We start from the raw sequence: 21,520 nt of genomic DNA on the forward strand, positions 1-21,520 counted from the left end.
TTTTGTGTCTCTTCGTAGTAATATTTTGTCTTTTTTAGGCATTTTGTGTCACTTTGTAGTAATATTTTGTCTTTTTTAGGCATTTTGTGTCTTATTTAGGCATGTTTGTAGATGTCAGACAAATGTAGTAAAGTACAAGTACATTTTCCTCTGAGATGTAATGGAGTAGAAGTGGAAAGTATCATAACATAGAAATACTCAGGTAAAAGTACAAGTACCTTTAGCCTAAGTAATAGTAGGGCTACTTGACGAGGCCTACTGATTAATTGTTTGTATTTTCATTACGTTTTTTTATTTAATTGTTTCAAAACATAATACTTCTTGAAACACATTAAAACCAGTCAGCTCTTTCGTGGTTAGGGTGAAACATACATACCTCCTGATGATGATGATGATGATGATGATGATGAGGTGAGGTGCTTTCCCAATCCTCTGCATTTCCCTCCTTTTGCAACTCAGATTTCCGGGAGCCCCTGAAGGCGGCGCACCCACATCCTTCATTTACCGGACCGGAGAGGCACGAGTGGCACTGTGAAGTCTTCACACATCAACCGGAGAGGATAACACACAGCACTTACATTCACCGTGAGTCATTTCCACGCATTTTAAATGCTTGTTTTAGTCTAATTTTGTGTCCGCGTGGAGGTGAAGCATGTCCGCTCCACACGGCGGCGGCTGGGGCTCGGTTTCCGGGTTTACAATCTTTGTGCACACGGCACCAGTCTGGTGCAGAGCGCATAAACCCAACGTGTTACTGTTTACCTCCATGCAGTGTTTGTGTGTTTCAGATCAGACACGCGTGGCCGGTTGAAGGATTTTATAGTTTTATGGCTTGATGTTTTTGTAAACTTACGCGGAGCTTCGGTAGCTATCGCAAGGCCCGAGCCTGGGCCGCAGCCGGCCACCTGGCAGATGCCGTCTGTCAGCATCCCGAGCATCCAGGGAAGTCTAACGAAAAATCGCGGCTAGCAAGGGTGGCTATCCCGGCTAAAATCACTGTTACAAACCGGAGAGGTGAGGACGCTTTGACAGTGTTAGTGTCATCATTCCTGAATGTTTATCATGCAGTTAAATCAATTGTTATTAATGCCGATGAGCTGTTCGTTTATGTTAAGCTATCTAACGTTCTAATCTGCCACCTGGCTTCTATTGTATGACCTGTGCGCCAGAGCCCATTCAGAAAACCTGGAAGTTTAATACATCTTCCCACCAGGGGACGGATATGTCAACTGCACTCATTTTATTTTGTACACCAATTAGTTAAAAGCTTTCCTTTAATTCGGCTTAACATCCAACAAACCAGGCCGCATTGTTTTCTAGTTTCTCATCCATTTAACTCTTAAGTGACATCGCCATGTAAACATGTGTAACACTTCTGTTTATGGTAAGCTATCTAACGTTCTAATCTGCCACCTGGCTTCTATTGTATGACCTGTGCGCCAGAGCCCATTCTGAAAACCTGCAAGTTTAATACATCTTCCCACCAGGGGACGGATATGTCAACTGCACTCATTTTATTTTGTACACCAGTTAGTTAAAAGCTTTCCTTTTTAATTCGGCTTAACATACAACAAACCAGGCCGCATTGTTGTCTAGTTTCTCAACCATTTAACTCTTAAGTTACATTATCGCCATGTAAACATACACTTCTGTTTATGTTAAGCTATGTAACGTTCTAATCTGCCACCTGGCTTCTATTGTATGACCTGTGCGCCAGAGCCCATTCTGAAAACCTATACGTTCAATACGTCTTCCCATCAGAGGATGGATAACTTCTCAACATGACAGAATTATTTTTTGTACACCAATTAGTTAGAAGCTGTTCTATAATTCGGCTTAACAACAAGCAAACTAGGCAGCATTGTTTTCGAGTTTCACATCCATTTAACTCTTTATGTTCCATTCTAGTTATTAAAAGAAACCATCGAAAAATAACCTAAATGAGCAAAATATTTATAACACTTCTGTATGTTTTGTTAAGTTAGCTATCTAACATTGTTCTCATCCATCTAACTCTCTCTTTAAACACCACTGTGGGCTATAACTTATATGTCAATATAATAATAATATACCAATCATATTAATAATGTACCGACGGGGTCATTTTGCCTGCACACTGAATACTTTCCTTTTATACTTGAAGTACATTTGCTGAATATACATGTACTTAACTTTGAATGCCTGACTTTAACGTTTAGAGGAGTATTTTTGCATTTTAGTTACTTTGCTTAAGTAAAGTATCCGATTACTTCTAAATAAACAAACTATTTAACATGAAGTGCTAAAGTGGGACAAATGTGGTTTCTCATTCTAGTTCTCTCCAGTGTTTGCATTTATATATTTTCAGGCAGGGCTGTAGTACTTGAGTCCGGACTCGAGGCGCTTTTCTGTTGTCTCAGACTCGTCTCGGACTCGTTGGTATTTGGACTCCGACTTGTCTCGGACTCGGCCGTTGGACTCATCAAATATTCTAGTTGGTCTGGACCGAGTCCAGCACTACATGTTTTTGTTCTAAAGTAACTTCCTCCTTCAAAACAAGACCATCAATGGAGCGTGCTCGTTCAGAAAACGGGTTTTAGTTCTATTTAAAAATCCATCTAGAACAGGCATCGTGATTGGTCGCCTGGTTGACACCTGGCTGCGTCATGTACCTCAATCATCAGGCATCTATCAGTTTCATTTTGGCCACAGACACAATGTCAGCGAGCACTTTGTACTATAGATTCTTCAGGACAAGTGATAAGTTCAATAAAGGGAACATTTTCATTTTCATTCATACATTTCAAGTAAATAATTATGGACTAATTTGATCCTAAAGCGTGTTACGCTGCACTTGCTTTTCGATTATACAAATAATAACGCAAAATGATCATCTTAAAGTAGAAGATATACTGTCTCTCACGTCACATAAATTATTAACAAAGTAAGTGAGTGGTCTTGAAGAGGATTTTTTTTCTGTCTCGGTCTTGACTGTCTCTCATTTGGACTTGGTCTTGACTTGAACCTCTTTGGACTCGGTCTTGACTTGAACCTCTTTGGACTCGGTCTCGACTAGTCCTGGTCTCGGCCTTGTCTTGGACTCGACAAAGGGGGACTTGACTAGCAGCCCTGTTTTCAGGATACAGGTCTGTTAAGGAGAACAGTATTTTCCCCTCAGACATTAGTCATCTGTCAGTTTCACTTCCGTCCGCTCACAGAAAAACAGCATCACAGTTTTCTATTTAAACTGGAGCTGAAACGATCACATTACTCAATTTAGAGAAGTCATTAACAAAGGAAGGGAAACCCCCCGGGGAAAAAAAAACATGAACTCCTGGCTTCTTGAGTTTATGGATTTGTTGCTTCTGGGTTTTGGATTGTTAAGTCAGGCAGAACAAACAACGTGGTGACGTCTTCAGGAAACGTTTGAGAGTGGTTCAACGGTAACTGTGACGGGTACATGATTCATTAGAATATGCTGGCGTTTATTTGTGGGAGATTGTTTGGCCGGATATATTGTTTTCGCTTCAGAAGACAGCAACAACCAAACTCTACGGACAAATCTTCCCACTTTTGGTATTTAGGAGTGAATGTGTAACGGACTTCACTCCTTTAAGTCTCTTCTAGAATTTGTGGCTGTACCATCTGGTAAGTTCACCATGTATGTAAAACTTCCCGCAGCTGTTAATGCGCTGTAGTTTCATTCATCATCTTTGTAATATAATAAACACTGTTACACTTTTTGAAACCATTTCAGCTTGTGTAGGCCTATCGGTGCTTTCGGAACATATTGAACACACTTTTAAAAAATGCCGCGATAATACCGAAAACTGTGATAATTTTGGTCACTATAACCGTGAGGTTAATTTTTCATACCGTTACATCCCTAAGACACACAAAACCGCCCAAATTTCTTAGCCGAAAACGGACCAATCTGGACACGCTGACTTGTTGCATCGTTTCTGCAGCCGGCAGATGGATGGATGGATGGATGGATGGATGTCCGTCTGTCCGTCCCAGTAGCTTAAAGACATCACACACAACATACATCATAAACAGGCTGATAGAATAACAAATCCACATGAATAATATGGACAATAAAAGAAAACCTACTAAATAAAAAGTGAGGTGCTGTATGAGAGAGTGTGTCATGGTGGTAGTGCAAGACGTAGTCATATAAAAACTATAGCAGTGCAAGGATGAAGTTTAAAATAAGACCGCATTAAATATGGGCATTAGAAGGGAATAATGTAGACAGTAGGATAGACTATATACTATATACATATAGTACATGTACTGTATACTACTAAGACAAGAATTCTAGGTGTTTTAATGTATGCCTTCTATTTTTCTATAAGTATTGTGCACGACTTATTCAAAAGTAAATGTAAACGGTTTCCCTTTATGTTTTAAAACGAGTGTCATTGTGTTTAACAGATGTTCTGTTCCCCCCGACAGAGATGATGTTGATGTTGCTGTTGCTCCTCGCCGCGAGTTTGTCCGGCGGCGGCGGGTCGGCCGGTTCGGACTGCGGCCCCGTCACCACGGAGACCAACAGCGCGGCGCGTTTGCTGTCGGCCGTGGTCGACCCGCAGAGAGCCGAGCAGAGCCAGAGGCAACACCTGGAGGCCCTGTTCAACAGGTGAGACCAGATCAAACCCAGCCGCTGTTTGGGTCGTTTTACACAACGTACCGTTAACCGGTCGCAGCTCCACAGATACAAAGATTACACGCTTAAAATCCCATTAAACCAGCAACTTCAAGGCATCGCTTGAAGCTTTTCTAAATGTTTGTAGGTTTTTGATATTTCTGACGATGTAACCGTTAACTGGGAAAAAAAGATTATAAAAATCTTATAAACGGGGGCAGAGCCAGATGTTGTAAACAATCAGGGTCCTCTTATTTTTTTTTTTGTTTGATTGTTTTGACATTTAATTCTATGTTTTTTTTAATCAAATTGAACAGATATGGAGAAAACGGCACCATCTCTCTGGCCGGTTTAAAGCGTCTGTTACAGAACGTGGGTCTGGATCGCATCAGGACTGTTACGGTGCAACATCACGAAGAACCGGGCCACCACGACCACCACCACCACCATCACCATAACCACGATCACCACGATCACCGCCATCACAACAACAACTCCCAGCACCAGAAACGCGCTGAACCCTCTCAGCCCAGGAAGCTTCCAAAAACGTCTGAAGTGTCCAAAGACCAGGACAGCCGCCACAGCACGCACAGTAAGGGGACCACGGCGGGTCAGGGCGACAGCACCACGCCGGTGTACAGCGGCCAGCTGCTGGTTAAACCAGACGGAGTGCGTAAGGGACAAAACGGCAGGCCGGAACAACAAAGTCCTGCAGCGGAGGAGACTACTGCCGGGCTGACCGTCACTGACAGCCAGACAATGGCAGCTGCAGTCACCCGGGGCGACCATGATCACGAACATGATCACGAACGTGGTCATGGTCACAACCACAAGCGAAGCGTGGACAGTGCGGAGGTACGGCATTAGCTTCTCATTTGACGGTGCTCTAAGCGATGTTTGGTGACGTCAACTTCTTGTTGACGTTCAAAGTATTGTCAGACAAAACGGAGGCTAGCTCGCCCCTCCCTCCTCCTCCTCATCCCCTCCCCTCCCCCTCCCGTCCGCGCTTTCTGAAAACGGTCATGAACGCGCATTGTGGAAGTAGCCCACGTGCTAACGCTGCTGCGGTGATAATGTAGTAATAATAATGTATACTTTATTAATCCCACAAGGGGAAATTACAATGTTTTCACTTGTTATTACACACAGGCCTGAATTACACACACACGCTCAGTACCTCTACATGCACTAATGGAGGGATGTCAGCGTGAGGGAGCTGCCCATGGAAAGGCGCCCCAAGCAGTTGGGGGTTCGGTGCCTTGCTCAAGAGCACCTTGGCAGTGCCCAGGAGGTGAACTGGCAGCTACCAGTCCACCACCATACTTTGGTCCGTATGGGGACTTGAACCAGCGACCCTCCGGTCTCAACAAACTCCTCCTTGTCGGTTATGAGCTGGAACGCTGGAATGCAGTTTATGTTTGGTGGTGCAGGTTGGCCAGTTTGTTTTTGTTGCTGTTTGTGGAGCCTGGGCTGTCTACAGACGCCATGTTTTTTTTGTTTTTTTTGTTTTTTTTTATCACAAGCGATTCGTGGACAGTGTAGAGGTACGACATCAGCTTCTTATTTTAGCGGCCTTTGAACTCAATTCATTAGTGTGTTTTTTTTCAACTTTAGCGTCAATAACACAGTGTTTCCCGTGCAATTGTACAGGCCAACGGGACCCAAAAAATGCCCCCCCCCAAAAAAAAGCAAATATCCTTTGCGTTTCCCCCTTATTCATCATGCGCACCGTGAACTGCAGCGCACACTTCTGTCCACGTCATGTTGTAACTGGTCCCGGGCCATCGGGCCATTTCTTCGGTCCAGTTATCTAAACTACTAAATCGGTTGAACAAGGATAACGTCGGTAGCCAAGCGGTTCCAAACGGGCTCCGTCGTGAGCGCCACGCTGATTGATTCTTGTGTTGTACCTGCAGTGTCTGAACGCCTCCACCATCCTGTCGTCGCACGGGATGTTTCAGGGAGTGGACGTGACCCTCGCTGACTTCAGTTTCCTCTGCCCCGCCCTCCTCAACCAGATCGACGGCGGAGCGTGCATCCTGCACGGAAGCGCTGCAGGTGACGGGGAGACGGGTAGGAGCCCGTTGGCGGGGGGGAGAATCTTTATGTACATCTTGTGTTGAGGTTAAATATGATCTGCAGTGCATAGTTTAAACGTTTCTGGGTGTGTGGGCACGACCAAATGCATGTACCAGCGTTTCGTTCAAGCGTAACTCTCGCCAAAATGCGACCTAGGGTCTTTTTGTGAATGGCACCCGAGTCAAACTTTTGTTAGCATAATTAGGACGGAAACGCCACTTTTAAGATTCACAAAAAGACCCTAGGTTGCATTTTGGCGAGAGTTACTTTAAGTTCTCCACAAATCTTGCCCAGTTGTCTGAGGACTTTTTTTTTTTTTTTATTCTCGTCTCCTGGTTTTGATATTAATAGCATTATAAATGTCAAATATCCCAGATGATGGAGAGAGAGGTTTTGTCTGTTTGCTGACTCACAGTCTGACACACCTGGAGCGTTGAGGTGCACTATGACAATCCGGATATACCTGTTTACACTTGTGACGCCCTCACACACTGTCAATACATTTGGATGTACTGAAATCTCTTCCTCTTTTTTTTTTTTTTTTCATTTCTAGACCATAAACATAGTCACGGCGACCACAACAACTCGGAGCACGGCCACAGGGAGAGCCCTGCTGGAGAAAGTGACAAAAACATTGCAATAGGTAAGGTAGTCTGTTCAGTTTCACGTTTTAAGTACAATATATCTGTTGTTGTTTTTTTTCACAATAAAGTTACTACAAGAAGTTTTAACTGGTTAGGAGTTAGTATCGATGCGTCTACGTGACCAATGTTGTAGTTATTCCTAATGCCTGCCACCGCATCGGATTCCCCGCCAAATACGACAAAACGATCTACTCTAGACTTTGACTTAGTGGCCAAATGATGGAGTTACAACTTCTGTGTCCGTCACGTGATGCCCTCTGGCCCAAAAACACTTTTCCCAACATACTTGCATGAAGAAAGAGACGTCTGTAAATCAATGGATAACATTTTTTGGAGCGTCACAACTCCCGCAAAATGACCTGTTTCACTGTCAGAATTTGATCCATTCGGTCCGATTTAACATTTGGAAAGTCTAGAAGAGCCGCACGAGTAAATCATTTAGTAAACAGAAGTAGCCGACTCTTCCGTCGGAGGTCTCTAGTGCGCCTGCTCTATGGGCCGCACAGCGCCGATCATCCAGGGACATTTAGTACGTGAAAGTTGACCTTCACGCTCCACCGTCGCCTGACAAGCCAGACCCACGTCCAGATGTTGGGTCTGGGAACTCCCCATTGGCTGGGCTCAATCTGAGGGGCGGGATAAACGGTTGTCTTTCAAATTCCCTCTGCACGCTATAGGACAGCTCTACAACCAATCAGAGCAACGCTAGTTGATAGATTACACTTTAAACTCCGAACACATCTTCCTTGTTTAAGAATGACTTCAGTGCCGTTCTTTGTTCTTTTCTCAGAGAAAAGCTGAACTCCAAGTCTTCCAGAGTCGCGGCCAAAGCCGATTCCAAAGACCGCTGTTCTCCAGCAGCAGCAGCCATCTTCTTTGTTTTAAAGTAGCAGAGAATTCACGCGGAACCGTCGCAACTCTGCCATCATTATGTTAAGCCCCGCCCACCGACTCTATACACGATGTGATTGGCCTGACTAGAGTTTGGTTTTTCAAGCTGGCAAGCCAACGGAGAGTTGCTAGACGACCCTGGCTGCAAATGACATTTGCTGCTGCTAAGGGTGGTCTAGATTTCTAGGCTAGCTCCACTGAGCAACTCAAATAGGAATGAACGGAGCTCCGCCTCAAACCCTTTGTTATACATCCATCGCTTCGCCTCGCTGATTCAGATTGGACCGGCCAAAAGAGTGTTGGTCGGGAGGATCTTTTACTTAGTGCAGAATGAGCTCGATTGTTTCTTGCCTCCGTCGTCGTCTTCCAGGCTTCCAGCTAACCCTAACCCTAAACATAACCATTGCCGGGCTGCCTGGAAGGCGACTTTGGGGGCAAAAAACACCAAACACCGCAGAATTGCCTGTACATCGACCTCGGTGGGAAGTTCCACTGCGTGTGCCGGCGGACGGAGACAAGTTGCAGCTTCGAGATCTGAAGCCGCCGGTGGTGCTCACGGAAAAACTACCACCTTTGTCCACAGGGGGCGCCAAATATCGAGACACAAATGACAGTTCCTTGTAGTAAGTTTAATTTCTGAAGAAGTCTGTTAGATGAAGTGTTTGATTTGTGTGTTGCAGCGTGGGTGGGAGGGTTCGTCTCCATCACGATCATCAGCCTGCTCTCCCTGCTCGGCGTCATCCTCATCCCGCTCATGAACAGAGTTTTCTTCAAGTTCCTCCTCAGCTTCCTGGTTGCGTTGGCCGTCGGCACGCTGAGCGGCGACGCCTTCCTTCATCTCATCCCCCACGTGAGTCAGCGCAGCGTCGCCGGACGTCCCGTTGTTCTGTACCACAGCACTTTTAATGTGCCACGTTGCAGCATGTGTTCCTCACGCTGTCGGTCATGTACATGGTACATCTACAGAAACTTAATGGCTAAAAGTGAAGGTTCTGCTTTAGTTTGTGTCCAGTGAATTTGCTCAGGAGAATTGTCCATTACTGCTGTCTTAGTGTCTCATTAAGTCTCATTATGTCTCATTATGTCTCATTGGAACTACAGATCCGCTCCCGATCTGGCAAACTTGCATAGTTATAAGGTTATAGCCGGTAGAGAGCCACAAAGTGAATGCAGAAGTACCGTTACGAGTTGATGAACCACTGAAATGATTTTGGAAACATTATTTTAAAGGTACAAAAGAATCTTTGGTGTTGCTTTAAGAGAAAACGATCCAATTTTCTCTCATAACTTTTCCATATATTAGGTTGGGGGAATTAAAATGGACTTTCTGTGGCAACACGATCTTTGTCTTTTTAAAATAAAGAAGTCTAAAATTGAAAAAAAATCTGATTTTAAATATAGTCACTTTGTGGTCAAAGAATAAGTGACGAGATACATCAGACCAGCACAACATTTGGCAGGGTTCATACGCATTTTAACCAATACTTTTCCATGACTTTTTGGCAAATTTCCATGACTGTTTTCCTGAAGATGTCAGTCGACATTATACAATAAGAATAAATATCTGTGTTCAAGTTTCCCCCTCAGAGGTTTAACAATAAAATGAATGACAATGTATGTGGTTCATAGAGGGATTGGTAATATCGCGCCCCGAATACAACGTTGAGGTTAAGACGACGTGAAATACATTTATTAATCACATATTATTATGCTGTGTTTAAAAAAAAATCCCATGACTTTTCCAGGTTTTTTTCAAAACGTATGAACCCTGATTTGGCTCTTCAAAGATCTTGATACTTTACCTTTTAAAAAGGGGACAAGAAAGGTGTCAAAGGATGAAAAAGGCGACGATCTTTTTTTTTTTTTTTCGATTAGATTCAACTGTATCGTCATTGTGCAGAGTGCAAGTACAAAGACAACGAAATGCAGTTTGCGTCCAACCAGAAGTGCAAAAAGAGCGGAAAAGTGCAACGTGATATACAAAGTATAGATAGGACAAGAAATATACTGCAGTGTAGACAGTACAGTTGGTTAACAGAAGGTGGTTTAGAGTAATATAAATTAAATATAAATACATGCAGTGTATTAGCAGTTACCTTATAAGAGCAGAATAAATATGACTATGTAATATGAACAACATGTACAGATATGTGTAATGTAGTAGGTATTTGCCTTAACCCTTCTAAATGTTCTTTAAACACCCACAGTCTGGAAAGCGTTACTGTAAATGCTGATATGTCCGGCTGGTTGGGGGTTAGACTCACCTGAAATCACATGATTCTGACCAAACTGGAGAAGAGAGGGTGGCTCAAAGAGTTTGGGTTCAGACTCGAATGGCAGATGCTTTGAGTGTCTCATCGGCCTCTTTCTGTCGATGTGTGTGTGTGTGGATTCTCCAGTCTCAGGGAGGCCACCATCACCACCACAAGGATGAAACGGGGCTGGGTGTGGAGGGACATCACCTCCACGATGAGCAGGAGGAAAACCTGGACGGCGTGTGGAAGGGTCTGACGGCTCTGAGCGGAGTCTACATCATGTTCCTCATCGAACACTTCCTCACACTGGGAAAAATGTACAAGGACAAGAAACAAAAGGTCAGTTTGACTCATTAAAATGGAGATAAAGTGGTCAAAATCAGCATTGCTATGTTTTTGGTTCGGATTGTATTATTATTAACTCTGCCAAGGAGATTATGGCTTTGGTTTGTCAGCAGGATTACAGATCAACCTCTGGCCTGTTTTTTGTGAAACTTGGTGGCAAAATGTAACATAGGCAAAGAAAGAACCCATTACATTTTGGAGTGGATTCGACTCACGAGGCCAAAACACACAATTTCACTCTCGTCAGCAATGCAAATGGAGTTGTTCCAATACAAATACCAGTATTGGAAATCGAAAAATAAGGCCTCAGGTACTGCCTAAAATTCTGGTGTTGGTATTGGCGAGTATGCAAGTCTGTGTACCCATCTGAACCCCCCCCCAAAAAAATCTACTTTAAAGTACATTCACCCGGATAAAACGTCCGTTTGCTATTGTTAACGTTGGTCTGCTAGCCGAGAGTGTAACCAAAGATGTGTTGTTGCTGTGGTGGTTACTGTAAAAGCTATTTATTTAAACCAGGAGTACAGATTAAAAGAATCTCTTGAGAGAGTCCCAGCCGAGACGGCCAGCAGTACAAATTACAAGGTTTCATATTTAAAACAAACCTATAACGATTTTAAAATGGAGACACAAAAACAGACCACAGCTACCAAAACCATTCCAAACATCTACAGCCAGACGTGCAGGCATCTTTGGCTACATTCACACTGTGAAACCTTAATGTTTAATTCAGATTTGTTGCTCAGATCAGATTTTTTGTTTGGCTGTTCACATGACCTTTTAAAATGTGGCCTATATCAGGTTCCAGTGGGAACTGTTTGCGGTTTGGAACTGACCCGCATGATCAAAAGAACAGTACCAATGACATCAGACGCAGCACGCTGCTGCACTAAACTTATGGAGGAAGGAAGCATTTTCACTTTTATTTCAAAATGTTTGTGTAATGGCAGCCGTAACATTAATGAGCATCCACTAGTTAGGTCTAACACCTCCCTCTCCCTCCAGTGACTTGCTCCATCACTGTTCTCCATGTTGTAGGCCTAGTCAAGTTTTTAATGTTACTGTCTGTGTCTCGGACTGACTCCCATCGGAGCAGAATTGTGACAAATGTCGATGTAGATTGACGTAAAAGTCACATCAAATCCCCCTTGGTTGTTCACGCTGCGGCCGCATTGAAAAAAAACAGACGTGGGTCTGATTCAGGACCACATATGGAAGTGGTCTATATCTGATTTTAAAAATCAGATGTGGGCAAGTTTTGAGTATTCATACTACTTCTGAAGAAGTCTGACCTGGTCACTGGACCCCAAAAAAATAATCAGATTTGGGCCACTTTTGCCTGCAGTCTGAACGTAGCCTTAGTTATTTAGAAGCGCCTTAACTACGTTTTAATAGGACCAGCTCCCAAGTGTCCGGTGGGTTTGTAACTGGTTGACGAATAAAAAACAAGGTGCTTCTGCCGTCCGAACAGATCCAGAAGCAGTGGGATCAGAACGACAAAGCAGATCCAGAGAAGCAGCCAGCTCTGGAAGAGAGCGACCTGAAGCCGTCTGAAGGTGAGACGCAACACGAACCGTGGCGATCCCTGCAGTTGAAAATCTCCTCTGCGGACACGTACTGTAAGAATAAGGGCCCTATCCCGCACCCGGCGCAGCGCTAAGCCCGACCCAAGTGTCTTTGCTCGTTTAAGACCGACGCAGTTGTCAGTTTCCCGTCCAGCGCCCACATCGTTTAAATATCAAATGCACCTGCACCCATCTGTGTTACACACACACAGGGACGCACAGCAGCACACACACATGCAGAAGATTACACATAAAAATATTACGGTGCAAATCCTCCATCATAACAGCAATGCTCCAAGGTCCAAACACGCCTGGCTTTTAAAGGGAATGGGAGATGATCTCTGATTGGTTGATTGCATGTTACGCCCAAAACACACCTCTGACTAATGAAGACACTAAGTCCAACCCTTTAGAACCATACGCCCGGCGCACGGACCCATTTTTTCCGCCATCAAACTAGCAAAAGTGGATTTGGACACGCCCTAAACGCTCCTGCGCCAGGCGCTTCACGCCGTGTGCTTAGATCGTTAAAATAGGGCCCTAAATGTGCTGCTTAGTCGTGTCGTTTTAACACTTGGTCTTCCTCCAGATGTGGAGACTAATGGCGCGGGTATTTTCGGCGACCACTCCGTCAACCTGCACGCCGGCAGCGTGGCGGAGGAGGAGCAGGTGATGCTGGCGCCGCAGTTGTCCGCCACCGCCTCGCCGCAGGGGTCTGCCGCCTATACCGCCGAGGACTGCGAGAACAAGTGCCACTCCCACTTCCACGACACGGTGGGCCAGACGGACAGCATGCACCACCATCACCACGACTACCACCACATCCTGCACCACCACCACTCCCAGAACCACCACCCTCACAGCCACTCCCACTCCTACTCGGAGGAGCACTTCCAGCAGGCCGGCGTGGCCACGCTCGCCTGGATGGTCATCATGGGGGACGGACTGCACAACTTCAGCGACGGCCTGGCCATTGGTGAGTAGGCGGCGTTACTGTCAAGGGCGGGAAGTCAGGTCGCAACTCATGACGCAAAGCTGGATAATTAGACAGAAGAGAAGATAAGCTTAAAGAGCTGTTTGGAAGGAAAAGGTAAGAAGAAGTCGGTGGTTTTTTGCGACTTTAAAGTGATGGTTCAGAGTAATTTCACCCTAGGGTCCTTTGCACCTTGACCTCGAGCCAAACAACCCCCCATAAGCTTTTTTCCCTTGGTCTAACATTGGTGGAGTTAGCGTTATCAGCTGGTTAGCTTAGTGCAGGCGCTAATGGATCCACGTTTGTATCTGGTAAATTACCCCACTAACAATGCCCAGAATGATACCAAACCTCTACAGTAGTACAAATAGTTTCTGTACTTAGAAAACGAGGCATTAGAAAGTATAGAAGTATATTTAAATAACACTTGCCTGATGGAAACTCCCCTCTCGGCGAGATCCCGCGAGAAGCGAGTGAACGGCAGAAGCAGCTGCTGCAGCGTGAGGCGATAGGACAAGATGCCACACAGTTGTGTATATCCCGGCTGCGGTTTAAAAGCCACAGATGTTGTGCTCTGTGCGAGATCTCGCGCGGTAGCAGCCGAGAGGAGTTTCCATCAGGTTTCTGTATCAGAAATTTGGGTTTTCTTTCAACCAAATATTTAAAAGAAATGAAGTGGATGGTTCCCTACAACGCTCTTCACAAATTGTATTTACATTTATTTTTTTTGACACAAGGGTTAAACGATATCAAATCACTTCAACAAAGATCCCTTTTTAATTGGAGAATTAAAAAGGGATCTTTTTATTTTTATTTTACCCCAGCCCTAATCATAGTACAGTTCCAGTGATGCCGGTGAGTTTGACTGTTTCCTGTCGTCGTTCAGGCGCCGCCTTCACCGAGGGGCTGTCCAGCGGCCTCAGTACGTCTGTGGCTGTCTTCTGTCACGAGCTGCCGCATGAGTTAGGTAAGACCTTTTTATCTCCGCGCTAATCTACAACAATGTCTGTATTGTCTTCGTTTAGATCTATTCAGGATTGAGTAGTTAAATGGCTAAACTAATCTTTCGCTCAGTCAAATGGAGAGTTGGACATTTGGAATCTTTTAAATCAGTAAGTTATCGTGTTTCCAGTTGGTTCATTTCATTGATACAGCACTTTAAAAGCAAACACGGTGGGAAACGCCGACGAGATGAAGTTGATTTACCTTGTGTGGAGTTGACGCTTGACTCGGTTTCCCAGGTGACTTTGCGGTGCTCCTGAAGGCCGGTATGACGGTGCGTCAGGCCATCCTCTACAACGTGCTGTCGGCCATGATGGCGTACCTGGGAGTGGTGATCGGCATCGTGATCGGACACTACGCGGAGAACATCTGCATGTGGATATTCGCCCTCACAGCCGGACTCTTCATGTACGTGGCTCTGGTGGACATGGTGAGTCATCGGCACCGCGCCCGCATCACACAGACAAGCCAAACAAGCGCCTCCCGTGTCCCATCACACTGGCCGTGAACGTGCTTCCTGCAGCTGCAGGACAGATAATAATCCTCGAACCCTGGACCTCTGCGTCGAGGCATAAACCTCTCAGTATATGTGCGCCTGCTCCACCCACTGAACCAACCCGGGCCACAAACTGAATATCTTTTGAGTTGCGGACAAAACGAGACATTTGAGGACGTCATCTTGGGCTTTTTGGGAAACGCTGATCCACATTTTAGAGACCCAGCAACTGATCCATTCATCCCGAAAAATAACCGACAGATTAATCAACAATGAATTAATCTGTTTTAAAGTACGTAATGCAATAATTTTAAAGAGACTTGAAATCTGAATGTGTAGGCTGACAGTTGAGGCCAGACATGTTTCATTATTTGCTCTATGTGGCGTAGAAGAGAAACTGAGTCGGGAGAAGTGAAACTCTCATCCAGTCAGCAGCATCTGTTCTGTTCAACAGGTCTGAGAGCAGCAGCCTTCACCACCAGATGCCCTCTTCTCACACACAGACACACACACACACACACACGGACACTCACTCACACACACACGGACACTCACTCACACACACACGGACAGACACACACACACGGACACTCACACACACACACGGACAGACACACATACGGACACACTCACACTCACACACACACGGACAGACACGGACACTCACTCACTCACACACACACGGACACTCTCACTCACACACACACGGACAGACACACACACACACACACACACACACGGACACTCTCACTCACTCACACACACACACAAGAACACACGGACAGACACACACATGGACACATGCGCGCACACACATGGACACATACGCGCGCACACGGACGGACACACACACACACACGAACACACGGACGGACAGACACACACGGACGGACGGACAGACACACACACACACACACACACACACGAACACACGGACGGACAGACAGACACACACGGACACACACTCACACACACACACACACGGACAGACACACACCCAGACACTCTCTCACACACACACACACACACACACACACAGACAGACGGGGACACTCTCACTCTCTCACACACACACGGACACATGGACACAGACACACGGACACACACACACGGACACACTCACTCACACACACACGGACACTCTCACTCACACACGGACAGACACACACACACACACACACAAGAACACACGGACAGACACACACATGGACACATGCGCGCACACACATGGACACATACGCGCGCACACGGACACACACACACACACGAACACACGGACGGACAGACACACACACACACACACACACGGACGGACAGACACACACACACGGACGGACAGACACACTCTCACACACACACACACACACACGGACACATACACACACACACGGACACAGACACACAGACACACACACACACGCACACTGTAACTTGCACCCCTAACACGTTTATAAAACCAAACCCAGACAGGTGAGCTGTCACAACCCGCTGCTGTCTGAAACACAGCAAAGCTTCTGTTGTCCCAGGCTGACCTCTAGTGGCCGCTGCCATGCACTGCACTCTGTAACAACACAGCATTACACTACTAGCACACACCAGAACTCAGACTTTATCACAGCCACAGGTGTCCATTTAGTACAGCTGGGTGACTAAAATATCGACGTATTTTTCCCATGACGATTATTTCGATAATTTCTTCCTGTCGATAGGCCTTGTTTATTCCACCGCGTGTGTAGTCACATGACTTCGCCCGGACCAGTCAGCCGCATGGACATCAGAATGGAAGATAACTCAGTCAGTCAGTCAACTGAGCAACTTGTGCCCAAAAAAAAAACCGCAGTGTCCGTCGTCTGGAAACATTTTGGCTTCAGAAAAGATGATTTAGAACAACGTGATTAATTATCGTTCATCGATGTAGAATGTGCAATTAATCGTGATTTTGATTTTAGGTCACATCGTGCAGCCCCACCATTTAGAATACTAGTGTCTTGCAGCTCAACAGTCCATGCCAACTAATGTTGCTTTCAATTGCACCTCGTATCTCTAAGAAACTACAACTGTTGATCTAAAGCGCCCTTCTGCCATCTAGTTTCTCTTATTGAGGCATTGCCGTCCCTGTTGACATTTTTTGTCATATGTTTTAAATTGAATCGTGACACCCAGGGTTTCTACTAATCTCTAACTGTGGGTGTGGAAATGAGGCTCGTGCACGTGCGCCCCCAGTTTGACGACGACGAAGGCCCAGAAGTTGCCGCTTGTGCTGGACACACCAGAGATGAAACTGATCCGACTCCTGGGGCATTTTAAGAGTAACTACGTGTTTAGTGTTAACACGCAAGTCGCGTTAAAAGACTGCACGATGGCAGAGGCAGTGTTGGGAAACTCGTGTGTTTAACCTTCCTGTTGTCCATTTTCAAAAAGTCTCTATATCAAAAATGTGGGTTTCTTTCAAACAACTGTCCCAAAAAAAAATAACGTGGATGGTTCCATACTAGGCCTGCACGATTCTGGGAAAACAATGCTTCAAAACGTCAAAAAAAACCCCACAAAAGTGTCAAAAGAAGGTGTTACCCACAATGACAAGAGCTGCGTGGTCGACGGGAACCCAAAGGGTTAAGAAACCAATCTCAGCTCGGTGGTGTTTTTCTCCCCAGGTGCCGGAGATGTTGCATAACGACGCCGGGGACCACGGCTTCAGCCACTGCGGCTTCTTCCTGCTGCAGAACGCCGGCATCCTGCTGGGCTTCTGCATCATGCTGCTAATCGCCATTTTCGAGCACAAAATCCAGCTGGACCTGGGCTACTGAGGGACGAGCGTTTGATCCTGCGCTCCGTGTTCGTCTCAGTGTCTCCATCACAAGTGTACGGTGTCTTATTTTATTTGTTGTTGTAGACTGTCCAGTCGCCTTGATTTAGTTTCTATTGTCCACACGGTGTAGGGAGACGTAGAAACGCAGACATCGAATGTTGTTGTAGCTGACGGAAGCTGAAGTTAACGAGCTGTTAGGAGTAAAAAAAAAAATAATAACTGAAGTTGTTTTTTTCTTTCTTAGACTGCGGTTAAAAACGTGCAGCAATTTCTCCTTTTGTCAACAAACTCGTGAAGTCGGAGAAGAGAAAAATAAATAAAAAAAAGTCCCCCGTCCAAATTGCTCTTTCCACAAAAACGCTCATTTTGATAAATCTTTCACTTTTTAGCAGTTCCTATTAACAATAAACTCAAAGACTCGGCTCATGCGGATACCTTTTTCCTGCCATCATATTTGATTCAGTTCTTCACCCCATTCTGTCTGATTTTTCTGATGTGTTGGAAGTGTTTCTGCTGCTGAGTCAAACCACATCAGTATTTCTAGACGGAAATGACGAGCGGGATGAGCGTGACAAACGCCTCTCAAAATCGGACAAAAATCTGTCAAAGTGACCTTTGTCGATCAAAAACACAGACAGATTCAGCAACTGCAAGGCCTATTTCTCGCTTAAAATGTTTTCAGAAACCCGTTTCTGTGAACTGTTTTCGTAAAATACGAGATCGTATTCCGCGTTCGTCATTTCCGTTTTGGTGTTGGAAGTGTTTCTGCTGCTGAGTCAAACCACATCAGTACTTCAACTTATAGCCTAAAGTGCCGTAACGGCTCCACTGTTAGAAAACCCTAGCCTGGCTCCGCCCTCCTACGTACTTCCGCTCAATTCAGGAACAGTTTGATCTTCCAGCTCGCTTCGTTAGCGGTGAAGGAGATGGCTAAGGCTAACGCTAGCGATGCTAAGCTGAAGTCACGACCAAACGTTAGCAATTGGTTATGGCAGATCCAGAGTGGCTCAAGGAAGTTAACACTTGTCAATGGAGATTGGCCAGACTCTCTGGACCAATGAAATGGACCGGAGTCTGGTAGGACCAGGCTAATGGACCGGAGTCTGGTAGGACCAGGCTAGTGGACCAGAGTCTGGTAGGACCAGGCTAGTGGACCAGAGTCTGGTAGGACCAGGCTAATGGACCAGGCTACGACAACACCGCACTGGGAAACAATTCACATTTTAAATCCCCTCTTAGGAGTGTATATATATATATATATATATATATACCACAGTCCCTTTCATAATGAATCTCTGCAGGCGAAATGATCCCGATTCAGGCTGCGACTATCGATCATTTTACATCTGATTTAATCTGGAGCTTTACATTTTCCTCAGAAGTGATCGTCTCTCCTGGGAAGCTTTTTGATTTGGGATCATGCAGCAGCACATCGTAGTATTTGGATTCACATTATTCAAAAACAACACTCGCTCTAGATACATTTTTAATTAGCATTTTAGGCAACGCTTGAACCGAACAGAACCCTAAACTGTGACCTCTGTTCATGTGGAGCTGAACAACCTACATTCATTTTTGCTACATTTTTTGGCCAAGTCCAGCGTACCAGAATTCCTCAGTTTTGATTCCTTTACTTTTGAGGCTGCCTGTTACTTTACTTCAAACTATTTATTTGATTTTGTCTTTTTAAGGCGCTGGCGCATCAACCTGATAATCGGCCGTCTGACAGTCTGTCTTTGTTGATCTGAGATGAAGACAGATCCAGCAACCGCACGGCCCGTTTCTCTCTTCAAATGTTTCCAGAAACACGTTCCGGTGAACTATTTTCGTTAAATACGAGCTCGTATTCCGAATGAGCCGCCATTATGGTCGCGACGCGTTCGTCATTTCCGGTTTTCATTTTTTTGGACGACGATACAGATTAGCGCCGCCTGCTGTTATGGAGACGTATTACGTCTCGCGCACGCGCAGAACGTACGCTCCAGTCGGCGTCGCTTCGGTGTGTTCCGACGCACTTTTTGGACCGACGGGAGCCGACTGATCAGTCCGACTGACTTTTCTGCCGACGGTCGGCCATCGGAGCCTTTAGTCTCTGGCTCCAAACAGCAGAGCAAACACCTGCAGACGTCTTGATTCAGTTAGGTAATAAAGTGGCGGCAAGGATCCGTTTTCATGTCTTTAAACGAGAGCAAAGCTGTAAATGTCTCCTAGGAGAGACACCATATTTAACGATGTCGCGTTCAAACGCCGCCCTCCAACGTAACCCTAAACTGGACCTCGGGAACATCCCTGGGCTTTTGACTCCTCTGTGAAACGTGTACAAGTCTGTCAGAGAAAAGCCGAACACAATGCGCGGTTTTCTTTTAGATGAAGAGATGAGAAACCGAAGGCCAACGATGGCAACGAAAAGGGGAAACTCAGCAGGTAGACTGGTCTGCTTTAGTGTACTTCTTTTTTTTTTTTGTGTTTCTTTTTAACTTATGTTTTCATTTTATTGTTACAGTTGAAGAGGGTATGTGGCAGCTCAACATTGATCGTGTTCAGAGAAACTAGTACTTACAGTACTTAAGTTACAGTATTACCCCTGCTCAGTTTGAATATTGACTTTGATACCAGTAAGCAGAAATAACTACTATGTCCGTCATCAAGCTCAGTTCGTATTTTTTTTGTCACTTCTTTGTTTATAAAAAGGAGACTGCTCTGTTGTTTAGGTTAAAGAACATTTTTACCCTCACAGGTCGTGGAAAAAGTTATTTTCTCGCCTTTTTAGAAAAGTGTATTTGCTCAAATTATGGAAAAGCAAGTTCAGTCCTACACGGACCTCACTGTGAATATTACATGTACAATACAACCCTGTGTACAATATTATACTATATGTATATATTTATGTACTATACTGTATGAGTACCGGTTTTAATTTGTTTCAGTTGTGGACTTTGTGCTTTGACTGTTTGTTGTAAAGGTTGCGAGTCGCAACACAAACCAAAATAATCTCATTCACAGAAAATGTAAGTGTAGCCAAAAAAGAAGTTTTTCTTTTCTTTTAATGTTGTTTTTTTTTTTTTTTTTGTCTAGAACAAAATGTTTGAAATGAATCAGTTAATGAAGGAAACTACAGCACGGACTCACTGTGCTCTTTGACATTCCTGAACACAATAAACTGTCACCTTCCCACAACACTCTGCTGCTGTCCCTCTTTTAGAGTTTAGATTCTCTGCCCGAACCGGCCGATATTTTCCGCCGCTATGATCGGGCCGGGCCCTTAAACAAGCATTAGTGTTTTTTAGTCATTACTTTATTAGTGTTATGCGGTGGGGAGAAAGCTCTGCCTCTCCAGCTTCTCCCGTAGCTCTGGGTGGATGTCCTGCTCTGACTTGAGTGGGAGGTAAACTGTGTTACATCGTGTCTCCCCCCTCTGCAGCACTGTTGTCGGCCAGTGCGTCAGCATGCAGACCGTGATGAAGGACAGTATTAATCAGGTGATGAAGACCGTGGTGAAGGACAGTATTAATCAGGTGATGAAGACCGTGGTGAAGGACAGTATTAATGAGGTGATGGAGACCGTGGTGAAGGACAGTATTAATGAGGTGATGCAGACCGTGGTGAAGGACAGTATTAATCAGGTGATGAAGACCGTGGTGAAGGACAGTATTAATGTGGTGATGAAGACCGTGGTGAAGGACAGTATTAATCAGGTGATGCAGACCGTGGTGAAGGACAGTATTAATCAGGTGATGAAGACCGTGGTGAAGGACAGTATTAATCAGGTGATGAAGACCGTGGTGAAGGACAGTATTAATCAGGTGATGAAGACCGTGGTGAAGGACAGTATTA

At 45.1% G+C, this 21,520-nt stretch overlaps 1 protein-coding gene across 6 annotated transcripts; it reads left to right on the forward strand.

Moving 5' to 3' along the window:
• The first annotated feature begins 445 nt into the window (after positions 1 to 445).
• slc39a6 (solute carrier family 39 member 6) lies at positions 446 to 20,865 on the forward strand. Of its 6 annotated transcripts, XM_078265112.1 has the most exons (13): positions 446 to 585; positions 789 to 1,014; positions 4,438 to 4,621; positions 4,945 to 5,482; positions 6,544 to 6,700; positions 7,260 to 7,349; positions 8,922 to 9,091; positions 10,641 to 10,835; positions 12,313 to 12,397; positions 12,996 to 13,382; positions 14,266 to 14,346; positions 14,621 to 14,811; positions 17,532 to 20,865. In XM_078265112.1, exons 3-13 carry the CDS (start codon positions 4,440 to 4,442, stop codon positions 17,682 to 17,684), a joined length of 2,229 nt encoding a protein of 742 aa, XP_078121238.1. In that variant the 5' UTR covers positions 446 to 585; positions 789 to 1,014; positions 4,438 to 4,439; the 3' UTR covers positions 17,685 to 20,865. The 6 variants fall into 6 exon arrangements, with proteins under 6 accessions (XP_078121238.1, XP_078121236.1, XP_078121237.1 ...); XM_078265110.1 differs by lacking the exon at positions 789 to 1,014; XM_078265111.1 differs by lacking the exon at positions 446 to 585 and having other exon boundaries at positions 693 to 1,014.
• The last annotated feature ends 655 nt before the right edge of the window (positions 20,866 to 21,520 follow it).

The sequence above is a fragment of the Sander vitreus genome, chromosome 12 (assembly GCF_031162955.1).
Source record: "Sander vitreus isolate 19-12246 chromosome 12, sanVit1, whole genome shotgun sequence".
Classification (NCBI taxonomy): domain Eukaryota; kingdom Metazoa; phylum Chordata; class Actinopteri; order Perciformes; family Percidae; genus Sander; species Sander vitreus.